Source organism: Hyla sarda, chromosome 3 (assembly GCF_029499605.1).
Source record: "Hyla sarda isolate aHylSar1 chromosome 3, aHylSar1.hap1, whole genome shotgun sequence".
NCBI classification, from domain to species: domain Eukaryota; kingdom Metazoa; phylum Chordata; class Amphibia; order Anura; family Hylidae; genus Hyla; species Hyla sarda.
This window is the reverse complement of record NC_079191.1, coordinates 30,185,764-30,199,289: the sequence shown is the minus strand read 5'-3', so window position 1 is coordinate 30,199,289 and position 13,526 is coordinate 30,185,764. Positions and strand designations below refer to the sequence as shown.

The following is a 13,526-nucleotide window of genomic DNA, read 5'->3' as shown; positions in this document are numbered from 1 at the left end:
TTTTGAATTTCTTTTTTGTCTTGTCCACAGTGCTCTCTGCTGACACCTGATGCCCATATAAGGAACTGTCCAGAGCAGGAGAAAATCCCCATAGCAAACCTATGACATTTCCTGACATGGACAGAGGTGTCAGTACAGAGCACTGTGGACAATACAAAAAAGAAATTCAAAAATAAAAGAATTTCCTCTGTAGCATACAGCTGCTAAAAAGTACAGGAAGGTTAAAGATTTTTTTAATAAAAGTAATTTACAAATATGTTTCATTTTCTTGCACCAGTTGACTTATAAAGACCTAAAAAAATGTTTTCCACCGGAGTTTTTTTTTTTTTTTTTTTTTACTATATTCTAAAACACTGCAATACAGAAGAATGGAGATCCTCAGATCATGTGATGTATAAATGATGCTAAATTATAGCATTTTTCCTATAGAATTCTCAACAAATTGACAACACAAAGAATGTGACACGCTCCATCTGTTTTGTGGAGCAGTGGAGTTAGGTTAGAAAACTTTGCCTTATTGAGCACCAAGTGGCCAGATATCAAGTGCCTATGGGACCTGTATGGACCCTGCATGCTATTGCATGAGGGCCACACATGTACATATAGAGTTGGGGTTCTTACATGGGTTTTCTCCCTAACAATCTGACTCCAATATTTTATTCCTTTAGGGAAGGGTCACACGTGTTGTATTTTGCTGCATATTTGCTGCTGAGTATTTTCCCACCCATTGAAGTCAATGGACGAAAAAAAAATTTCACTGGAGTTCTCCTTTAACCCCTTAAGGACAATGGACATACTCCTACGGCCCCTTTTCCGAGTTCTTAAGGACTCTAGCCGGAGGGGAGCCGGTGCCCAATGCCTGCTGAAATCGTTCAGCAGGCATCGCGGCATATCGCCCAGGGGGGTCATTATGCCCCCCCATGTCGGCGATGGCCACAGATCGCTGGACAATTCAGTTCAGCGATCTGCGGCGATTCCCGGGTCAATCGGGTCTCCAGTTACCCGGTGACCCGGAATTACTGGCTGATCAGAGACGGCCCCGAACAGCCATAGCCAGCAGGGGTGAGGTGGCACTGGTGGCACCTCACGATCGCCCTCATTCGTCAGCTGGTTTACCGGCCGACCAATCAGGGCGCCTGCTGCGGGTGTCACTCCCGCAACCCGCTCCGCCCCTCTTCCGGAGGACGTGAGCGGGTGCGGGAAGAAGACCCCAGGTGCTGGGGACCCCGATCCCCGGCATCAATGTTGGGATCGGAGCCCCAGGAGCAGCGGCGGCGGCGAGGGACTGACCTGATGCGGCGTGGAGCAGCAGCAGGAGGTGAGTGACAGTCTCCTGCTGTTGCTTAGCAACAGCTCCCAGCATGCAAAAAGGGCATGCTGGGAGCTGTAGTTATGCAACAGCAGGAGGCAGACCACCACAACTCCCAGCATTCCCTTATGGGCATGCTGGGACTTATAGTTTTGCAACAGCTGGAGGCACATTTTTCTATGGAAAAGTGTACCTTCAGCTGTTGTATAACTACAACTCCCAGCTTCAATCAGCTAAAGTGCATGCTGGGAGTTGTAGTGGTGCATCTGTTGGTTGCATAACTACAACTCCCAGCATTCCTGTTGGCTGTCGGTGACTGCTGAGAGTTGTAGTTTTGCAACAGCTGAAGGCACACTGAGTTAAGTAGCAAACCAGTGTGTCTCCAGCTGTTGCATAACTACAATCCCCAGCATGCCCTTCCGCTGTCCGTACATGCTGGGGGTTGTAGCTTTTGCAACAGCTGAAGGCACACTGGTTGCAAAACACTGAGTTTGTTACCAAACTCGGTGTTTCACAACCAGTGTGCCTCCAGCTGTTGCAAAACTACAACTCCCAGCATGCACTGATAGACCGTACATGCTGGGAGTTGTAGTTTTGCAACAGCTGGATGTTCCCCCCCCCCCCCCCCCAATGTGAACGTACAGGGTACACTCACATGGGCGGAGGTTTACAGTTAGTATCTGGCTGCAAGTTTGAGCTGCGACAAATTTTCTGCCGCAGCTCAAACTGCCAGCAAGAAACTACTGTGAGCCCCCGCCCGTATGACTGTACCCTAAAAACACTACACTACCAAAAAATAAAATAAAAAGTAAAAAACACTACATATACACATACCCCTACACAGCCCCCCTCCCCTCCCCAATAAAAATGAAAAACGTCTGGTACGCCACTGTTTCCAAAACGGAGCCTCCAGCTGTTGCAAAACAACTACTCCCAGTATTGCCAGATAGCCACTGACTGTCTAGGCATGCTGGGAGTTTTACAACAGCTGGAGGCACCCTGTTTGGGAATCACTGGCGTAGAATACCCCTATGTCCACCCCTATGCAAGTCCCTAATTTAGGCCTCAAATGCGCATGGCGCTCTCAATTTGGAGCCCTGTCGTCTTTCAAGGCAACAGTTTAGGGCCACATATGGGGTATCACCGTACTCGGGAGAAATTGTGTTACAAATTTTGGGGGGTATTTTCTGCTATTACCCGTTTTAAAAATGTAAAATTTTTGGGAAACCAAGCACTTTAGGCAAAAAAAAAATTTTTTTTTACATATGCAAAAGTCGTGAATCACCTGTGGGGTATTAAGGTTCACATTACCCCTTGTTACGTTCCCCGAGGGGTCTAGTTTCCAAAATGGTATGCCATGTGTTTTTTTTTTTTTTTTTTGCTGTTCTGGCGCCATACGGGCTTCCTAAATGAAGCATACTCCCAGAGCAAAATTTGCTTTCAAAAAGCCAAATGTGGCTCCTTCTCTTCTGAGACCTGTAGTGCGCCAGCAGAGCACTTTTCGCCCCCATATGAGGTGTTTTCTGAATCGGCAGAAATTGGGCTTCAAATTTTTGGGGGTATTTTCTGCTATTACCCTTTTTAAAAATGTAAAAATTTGGGGAAACCAAGCATTTTAGGTAAAAAAAATATATATTTTTTTACATATGCAAAAGTCGTGAAACACCTGTAGGGTATTAAGGTTCACATTACCCCTTGTTACGTTCCCCGAGGGGTCTAGTTTCCAAAGTGGTATGCCATGTGTTTTTTTTTTTGCTGTTCTGGCACCATAGGGGCTTCCTAAATGTGGTATGCCCCCAGAGCAAAATTTGCTTTCAAAAAGCCAAATGTGACTCCTTCTCTTCTGAGACCTGTAGTGTGCCAGCAGAGCACTTTTCACCCCTATATGGGGTGTTTTCTGAATCGGGAGAAATTGGGCTTCAAATTTTGGGGGGTATTTTCTGCTATTTTCCTTTTTAAAAATGTATAATTTTTGGGAAACCAAGCATTTTTAAGTAAAAATTATTATTTTTTTTTACATATGCAAAAGTCGTGAATCACCTGTGGGGTATTAATGTTCACTTTACCCCTTGTTACGTTCCCCGAGGGGTCTAGTTTCCAAAATGGTATGCCATGTGTTTTTTTTTTTTTTGCTGTCCTGGCACCATAGGGGCTTCCTAAAGGTGACATGCCCCCCCAAAACCATTTGTCGTTCCTTCCTTTCTGAGCCCTCTACTGCGCCCGCTGAACAATTAACATAGACATATGAGGTATGTGCTTACTCGAGAGAAATTGAGTTTTCAATACAAGTAAAAATGTTACCCCTTGCAAAAATTTAAAAATTGGGTCTACAAGAACATGCGAGTGTAAAAAATGAAGATTGTGAATTTTCTCCTTCACTTTGCTGCTATTCCTGTGAAACACCTAAAGGGTTAATACACTTACTGAATGTCATTTTGAATACTTTGGGGGGTGTAGTTTTTATAATGGGGTCATTTATGGGGTATTTCTAATATGAAGACCCTTCAAATCCACTTCAAACCTGAACTGGTCCATGAAAAATAGCGAGTTTGAAAATTTTGTGAAAAATTTCAAAATTGCTGCTGAACTTTGAAGCCCTCTGGAGTCTTCCAAAAGTAAAAACTCATAAATTTTATGATGCAAACATAAAGTGGACATATTGTATATGTGAACCCAAAAAAAATATATTTTGAATATCCATTTTCCTTACAAGCAGAGAGCTTCAAAGTTAGAAAAATGCAAAATTTTCATTTTTTTAAATCAAATTTGGGGATTTTTCACCAAGAATTGCAAAACCAGATTTGCAAAAAACGCTCTGGTCCTTAAGGTGTAAAATGGCCTGGTCCTTAAGGGGTTAAAGGGGTACTACCGTGGAAAACTTTTTTTTTTTTAAATCAACTGGTGCCAGAAAGTTAAACAGATTTGTAAATCGCTTCTATTAAAAAATCTTAATCCTTCCAGTACTTTTTAAGGGCTGTATACTAAAGAGAAATCCAAAAAGAAATGCATTTCCTGTGATGTCCTGACTACAGTGCTCTCTGCTGACCTCTGCTGTCCATTTTAGGAACTGTCAAGAGAATCATATGTTTGCTATGGGGATTTTCTCCAGTTCCTAAAATGGAAAGCAGAGGTCAGCAGAGAGCACTGTGGTCAGGACATAACAGGAAATGCATTTATTTTTTGGATTTCTCTTTAGTATACAGCCCCTAAAAAGTACTGGAAGGATTAAGATTTTTTAAGAGAAGTGATTTACAAATCAGTTTAACTTTCAGGCACCAGTTGATTTAAAAAAAAAAAAGTTTTCCACGATAGTACCCCTTTAACCCCTTCCCGACCTATGACATACCTGTACGTCATGAGTGGGAAGGTGTTCCCGACCCATGACGTACCAGGTACGTCATGAACATTTTTGCCGCTACTCGCGGCATCCTGCAGCGCCCGGTAAGATGGTGGCTATCACTGATAGCCAGCCATCTTACCATGCGACCACGGCGGGTTTCATCCCCCAACCCACCCCCCCAGCGATCGCTGCTATCAGCTGGTCAAATCTGACTAGCTGATAGCAGCGTTTCGCCATCAGAATACTTAGCAGCGCGGTGTGTGAGTCCCGATCACGGGGATCGGGACACACACCGCTCTGCTAAGTGTCCCTTACCCATCCCCCGGCGTCACTTACCCGGCCATGCGGTGTCCCGAGTGGTCCCGGCGCGAGCGGCGTCCTCCAGGTGGTCCCGGCGGTGGTGCGTCCCGCCGGTGAGTTTCCAGCAGCAGTGCGGCATCTTCATTGGCAGCAGTGAGATTGCCGTAAAGCGATCTCACTGCTGCCTCTGGGACTTTCAAAACTGCAACTCCCAGCATGCCCAGACAGCCTTTGGCTTTCTGTGCATGCTGGGAGTTGCAGTTTTGCAACATCTGGAGGTCCACAGTTTGGAGACCACTGTATAATGGTCTCCAATCTGTGCTCTTCCAGATGTTGCAAAACTACAAATCTCAGCATGCTCAGTCTGTCCAGGCATGCTGGGAGTTGTAGTTCTCTAACATCTGGAAGAGCACAGATTGGAGACCATTATACAGTGGTCTCCAAACTGTGGACCTCCAGATGTTGCAAAACTACAACTCCCAGCATGCCCAGACTGTCCAAGCATGCTGGAAGTTGTAGTTCGGCAACATCTGATCCTTCAGATATTGCCGAACTACAACTTCCAACATGCCTGGGCAGTCTGGGCATGCTGGGAGTTGTAGTTTTGCAACAACTGGAGGCACACTAGTTGGGAAACATTGTCCGTTTCCTACCTCAGTGCCTCCAGCTGTTGCAATTGTTGCAAAACTAAACCTCCCAGCATGCACTGACATACCAGACTGCTCAAGCATGCTGGGAGTTGTAGTTTAGCAACAGCTGGAGGCACACTGGTTTGGAAACACTAAGTTTGGTTGCAAAACACTTGAAACTTTATTACTTAACTTAGTGTTTCCAAACCAGTGTGCCTCCAGCTGTTGCAAAACTACAACTCCCAGCATGCACGGATAGCCAAAGAGCATGCTCGGAGTTTGCAACAGCTCGATGTTTGCCCCCTCCCCCCAATGTGAATTTACAGGGTACACTCACATGGGCGGAGGTTTACAGTGAGTGCTGCAAGTTTGAGATGGTGCAAATTTTGCGCTGTAGCTCAAACTCCCAGGGGCAAACTTGCTGTGAACCTCTGCCCATGTGACTGTACCCTAAAAACACTACACTACACTAACACTAACCTAAAATAAAAAGTAAAAAACACTACATATACACATACCCCTACACAGCCCCCCTCCCCCCAAAAAATGAAAAATGTCTGGTACGCTACTGTTTCCAAAACGGAGCCTCCAGCTGTTGCAAAACAACAACTCCCAGTATTGCCGGACAGCCATTGACTGTCCAGGCATGCTGGGAGTTTTGAAACAGCTGGAGGCACCCTGTTTGGGAATCATTTGCATAGAATACCCCTATGCTAATCCCTAATTTAGGCCTCTCTCACTTTGGAGCCCTGTCGTATTTCAGGGCAACAGTTTTGGGACACATATGGGGTATCGCCGTACTCGGGAGAAATTGCCTTACAAATTTTGGGGGGCTTTTTCTTCTTTATGAAAAGGTGAAGTTTGGGTCTACACCAGCATGTTAGTGTATAAAAATACATTTTTTACACTAACATGCTGGTGTTGCCCTATACTTTTCATTTTCACAAGAGGTAAAAGAGAAAAAAAGACCCTCAAAATTTGTAATGCAATTTCTCCCGACCACGGAGATACCCCATATGTGGGCGCAAAGTGCTCTGGGGGCGCACAACAAGGCCCAGAAGGGAGAGTGCGCCATGTACATTTGAGGTGATTTGCACAGGGGTGGCTAATTGTTACAACGGTTCTGACAAACGCAAAACAATAAATATCCATATGTGACCCCATTTTGGAAACTACACCCCTCATGGAATTTAATAAGGGGTGCAGTGAGCATTTACACCCCACTGGTGTATGTTAAATTTTTAGAACAGTGGTCTGTGAAAATGAAAAATACAATTTTTCATTTGCACAGTCCACTGTTTCAAATATCTGTCAAACGCCAGTGGGGTGTAAATGCTCACTGCACCCCTTATTAAATTCCATGAGGGGTATAGTTTCCAAAATGGGGTCACATGTGGGGGGTCCACTATTCTGGCACCATAGGGGCTTATTAAATGGGACATGCCCCCCAAAAACCCTTTCAGAAAAACTCACTCTCCAAAATCCCTTTGTCGCTCCTTCCCTTCTGAGCCCTCTACTGCGCCCGCGAACACTTGACATACACATATGAGCTATTTCCTTACTCGAGAGAAATTGGGTTGCAAATTTTAGGGTGATTTCTCACCTTTTACCCCTTGTAAAAATTCAAAAATTGGGTCTACAAGAACATGCGAGTGTAAAAAATGAAGATTTAGAATTTTCTCCTTCACTTTGCTGCTATTCCTGTGAAACACCTAAAGGGTTAAAACACTTACTGAATGTCATTTTGAATACTTTGGGGGGTGCAGTTTTTATAATGGGGTCATTTATGGGGTATTTCCAATATGAAGACCCTTAAAATCCACTTCCAACCTGAACTGGTCCCTGAAAAAGTACGATTTTGAAAATCTTGAGAAAAATTGGAAAATTGCTGCGGAACTTTGAAGCCCTCTGGTGTCTTCCAAAAGTAAAAACTTGTCAATTTTTTAATGCAAACACAAAGTAGACATATTGTATATGTGAATCAATATGTAATTTATTTGGAATATCCATTTTCCTTACAAGCAGAGACTTTCAAAGTTAGAAAAATGCAAAATTTTTAAAATGTTCATGAAATTTTTAGATTTTTTACCAAGAAAGGATACAAATATCAGTGAAATTTTACCAATATCATAAAGTAGAATATGTAACGAAAAAACAATCTCGGAATCAGAATGATAAGTAAAAGCATCCCAGAGCTATTATATGTTTAAAGTGACAGTGGTCAGATTTTCAAAAAATGCCCAGGTCATGAAGGTGAAAATGGACTGGGTCATGAAGGGGTTAATATGTTATTACATATTTTAGCAGTTCCTTTTAAAATGAAATGATGGAACTACCTCTTTACATAAAACTTTTCACGACTAATAAAACATAGAAAATACAATATAATCAGCAACCCCATATCTGCAGATAAGTAAATGTTTGCTTTATTTTCTAGATTATATTTGTGGAGAGAACCTCTACAGCACTTCCTACGCCACAAACTGGAAAGAAGCTATTGAAAAATTTTGTAATGAAAAAGTCAATTTTACTTATGGACAAGGAAAGGTGTCTGGAACTGTTGTTGAACACTACACTCAGGTATCAATTCCCTAAAATGTATCTATCTATCTACCTATCTATCTACCTATCTATCTATCTATCTATCTATCTATGTCATATCTATCTAATATCTATCTATCTCATATCTATCTATCTATCTCATATCTATCTATCTTATATCTATCTATCTATCTCATATCTATCTCATATCTATCTATCTCATATCTATCTATCTATCTATATATCTCATATATATCTATCTATCTCATATCTATCTCATATCTCTATCTATCTATCTATCTGTCTATCTATCTCATATATATCTATCTCATCTCTATCTATCTATCTATCTATCTATCTGTCTATCTATCTCATATCTATCTCATATATTTCTATCTCATATCTATCTATCTATCTATCTATCTATCTCAAATCTATCTCATATATATCTATCTCATATCTATCTATCTATCTATCTATCTATCTATTTATCTCATATCTATTTATCTCATATCTATCTATCTATCTATCTATCTATCTCCTATCTATCTCATATCTATCTATCTATCTATCTATTTATCTATCTCCTATCTATCTCATATCTATCTCATATCTATCTATTTATCTCATATCTATCTCATATATATCTATCTCATCTCTATCTATCTATCCATCTCATATCTATCTATCTCATCTCTATCTATCTATCTATCTATCTATCTATCTATCTAGCAACAGAAGAATGCAGCAGCACACTGCCAGCACAAAGATATAGGTGAAACATGAACATGCAGATAAAACATGGAGAGCTGTACAGCTATGGTGTAATAGATGCAAATGTGAAACTATGAAATAGTGAGGCACTTCGCTCGCAAATTTGTCTCCGCCGGCGGTCAAATAGCTTGGACCGTCCCACCGCGATAAGGTGGCCTCATTGGGACGGACCCTACACTGTGAATATGCCTCTGTGTGAACAGTTCAGTAAGCATGGCAGGGTCTGGAACATCCAAGACACCTTATATACACACCTGATAGAGGTGGGTGGGGTGCAAGGCCAACATGGAGGTAGCCACTCCCCTGTATCTAAGAGGCGGTGGGTGCTTGTGGATAGTAACCTAATCCCAGTCGCAGATCAGGTATAGATATCCAAATACCAAACAAATTGTTCTAACAGCACTCCAAATAGATTAAAGCAAACAGTGTTTATTGACCCAGGGTCCGCAGTGGATGTGACGTTTCAGCGGCATCTCGCCGCCTTTCTCAAGCATAATCTAGTGCTCAACAGTGATACTATATATCAGGTGCACAATCACAAAATTCAATAAAACAATTACATCCAAACACAAATGAAAACATGATATAAACATCATAAAAAAGGGCATATACAATATCCACTGGTGTATATATTCAATATAATCACATCCATTATACATGGTGCCAAAATGTAATGTCCGTACTGTACAGACTAAAAGTGCATGAATATTAGTAACAGGAGCACAAATTAAAAACAATTAAAAAGCAGTGATGAGGGGGAGTGGAAAACATACCTTCCCGGCCTGTATCTATGTGTCGGCGTGTTCAGACGCCATTATAGTTATCCACCATACGAATCCCGGCTTCAAAACGCCGGGTCACATGATCTATCACGTGTATGGGTCTGTATGTGCGCTTGTGTGTCTGCGCACCCACTCGGGCATTGAATGCTGTGGATACGCATGCATAGCATATGCGCATGCGCAATCGCGCACCTATTATGATCAGTAAAACCTTAAAGTATAAGTGTGTCAATGTATATGTATGAAATAGTGAGTATGTATGTGTTATGAAGTGTGATGTGAAAATAGGGATAAGTGTGTACATAATAATAACCTGGATGTAGGATATCCAAAAAAACGCATGTGTATGTGAACTGCTGTCAATAGAAATAGTGTTGAGCGGCATAGGCCATATTCGAATTCGCAATATTCCGTGAATATATGGACGAATATTCGTCATATATTCGCTAAATTCGCATATTCGTAATATTTGCGTTTTTTTCGCATATGCGAAAATTATATGCAAAATTTTGCATATGTGAAAATGTATGAACTTTATAGCAAGTATACCAGTGTAACTTGATACAAGCAGCAGAAGGGAGGGATCAATATTCGCGAATATTCGCATATGCCAATATTCGCCCGGCGGTCTCACACAGTAGTATTAGAGCCTTCTTTACACAAGCTGGAAGCAGAGAGGGATGATCACTGTGATGTGTACTGTGAAAAAAAAAAGTGGATATTCATAATTTCGAATATATAGAGCTATATTTACAAATATTCGCGATTTCGCCAATATGTGATATTGGCGAATAAAATTCGAATTGCGAATATTCACGAGCAACACTAAATAGAAACCATATGTGAATAAGTATATATCTACTAAAAAAGATGAATGCATGAATTCATATATTTTTGTAGATATATATATACTTATTCACATTTGGTTTCTATTGACACCTATTGAATAACTATAATGGCGTCTGAACACGCCGACACATAGATAAAGGCCGGGAAGGTATGTTTTCCACTCCCCCTCATCACTGCTTTTTAATTGTTTTTAATTCGTGCTCCTGTTACTAATATTCATGCACTTTTAGTCTGTACAGTACGGACATTACATTTTGGCACCATGTATAATGGATGTGATTATATTGAATATATACACCAGTGGATATTGTATATGCCCTTTTTTATGATGTTTATATCATGTTTTCATTTGTGTTTGGATGTAATTGTTTTATTGAATTTTGTGATTGTGCAACTGATATATTGTATCACTGTTGAGCACTAGATTATGCTTGAGAAAGGCGGCGAGATGCTGCTGAAACGTCACATCCACTGCGGACCATTGGTCAATAAACACTGTTTGCTTTAATCTATTTGGAGTGCTGTTAGAACAATTTGTTTGGTATTTGTATATCTATCTATCTATCTATCTCATATCTATCTATGTGTCTCATATCTATCTATCTATCTATCTATCTCATATCTATCTCATATCTATCTATCTATCTATCTCATATCTATCTCATATCTATCTATCTATCTTATATCTATCTATCTATTTATCTCATATCTATCTCATATCTTTCTATATTTATATCTCATATCTATCTATCTATCTATCTCATATCTATCTATCTATCTATCTATCTATCTATCTATCCCATGTCTATCTATTTATCTCATATCTATCTATCTATCTATCTCATATCTATCTATCTATCTCCTATATATCTATCTATCTATATATCTATCTATCTATCTCATATCTATCTATCTATCTATCTATCTATCTATCTCATATCTATCTTATATCTATCTATCTATTTATCTCATATCTATCTCATATCTATCTATTTATCTCATATCTATCTATCTAACTCATATCTATCTATCTCATATCTATCTATCTCATATCTATCTATCTATCTATCTATCTCATATCTATCTATTTATCTAGCAGTCAGAGAAAAAAGCAGCACTCAATCTTGGTGCCAATGTAGTCGGTGCTCGCAGAGCCAGACCTTGGTCAGGGGTCCATATATTCCACAGAAAAATTTAGATAAATCCGCAGCACACAAATCCAATAAAGTGAAAAAGGGAAAAGTTTTATTCCATCATGTGAATGTCATCCAGCGCCGTTTCTGCTGGCTCTCCCGGCCTTTCTCAAGCTCATACAAATGTTACAAATCACCCATTATATCACCGCATCTATTACATATCCAATTATAACACAAATAGTGATATCAAATAGTTTCACACAGCAAAATATATATAACATAGTGCATAATATCCAAAATCTCGTGTTCATCATATACATGTACAGGGATCACCCTAAAAGCCCAGTGATAACATATTATTTACCTATATCCCTAATAGGGTCCTGATTGGATTCTCAGGACAGGTGTGCGGGTGAAAATAAAAACAATTAAAAACAAAAAGCATGCGGGCTATACGGGAATCCACACTCACCGCTATGTTACAAACATCAAGTGTGGGAGAAAATCCATGGCGCATGTGCGCCGGAAGTGTGCAGTCTCCAAACCGAGGCATGGGAGTACACGTTACCATGGAGACGTCAGTCGCTGCGTTCCACCAACAGCCGTCACACTGCGCACGCGCACAACAGGCCCGACTGTGGCCGAGTTACTTTCGCATCAACAGCGTGACCGTCTCCATGATCACCTGACTCCATTGTGGGCATTAAGTATAATAATAAATAAAAAAAGGGAAAAAAATAAAATAAATAAAATAAAATGAATCAATAATATAGTGAAAATAAAATAAAAGAATAAAAAATGGAAATGAAAAATAAATATAAATGCTTAAGGACTGCCCAGTCTCGAACTCACAATTCATCCATTCACATCACTCCTCTCCTTACGCACGGGGCCATTCGGAGACCACAGTCAGGCACATTGAAGTGTTCGACTCGAGATCCCCGGCAGCACGGAACCTGGTGTCGCCCATAATCTGAGGACAGCAGCTGGTCCCAGCTCACCAAGTTGCACCTATCTGCTTGGCACCCAGCAGTTGTCAGGATTGGAGACTTAACCACATTCGGTATTATCACAGTCTCTATATACCGGCATATGTCCACTTTAGAAAATAACACAAAAATATCATAAAATAAAAATAAACTGTCAAAAGGATTAATAAATAGTAAAAAATAAAATAAAAATTAATAGTAAAAAAAGAAAATAAAATAAAGAAAATATAAAAATAAAATTAATCAAAAAATTAAATATAGAAAAAGGAAATCAGTTGTATTAAATAATACATAAACGAAAATATAAAAATAAGGATTATTTGTATCAGAAATATTACTGACACTATAATAATACCATGTATTAAAATTCACAGAATTTACAGTAAATTCGATTCGACACGAACTTCTCGGCTCGGCAGTTGATGACTTATCCTACATAAATTAGTTCAGCTTTCAGGCGCTCCCGTTGGCTGGAAAAGGTGGATACATTCCTAGGAGACTCTTTCCTAGGACTGTATCCACCTTTTCCAGCCCACCGGAGCACCTGAAAGCTGAACTAATTTATGCAGGAAAAGACATCAACTGCCGAGCGGAGAAGTTCGTGACGAATCAAATTTACTGTAAATTCGCTCATCTCTAACATCTTGTATTCAGTGAGTGACGGGTTGTTCCCATATGGCCACTGCAAGAGAAAAGAGAAAAAACACATTACTAAGTGTCATGTGAATATCACAATATTATTATTGTACACGTGTATGACCCACATTGACACCAATCTGCACCTCTCTCAGGCTGCACCAGAGGATGCTTCACCTACCTACCACCCTATGCAGTGTTTTAAACTCGACATTTATTCCTGATGGTTTTAAAGTATTAA

At 40.4% G+C, this 13,526-nt stretch overlaps 1 protein-coding gene across 2 annotated transcripts in view; it reads left to right on the top strand.

Moving 5' to 3' along the window:
- The window catches only part of LOC130360523 (cysteine-rich secretory protein 3-like), a 35,928-nt gene that overhangs the window by 7,493 nt on the left and 14,909 nt on the right, over positions 1 to 13,526 (top strand). For both annotated transcript variants that reach the window (XM_056563034.1, XM_056563035.1), the window contains exon 5: positions 8,016 to 8,158. In XM_056563034.1, coding sequence (XP_056419009.1) covers positions 8,016 to 8,158 — 143 coding nt within the window. The remainder of the gene's footprint in view (positions 1 to 8,015; positions 8,159 to 13,526) is intronic.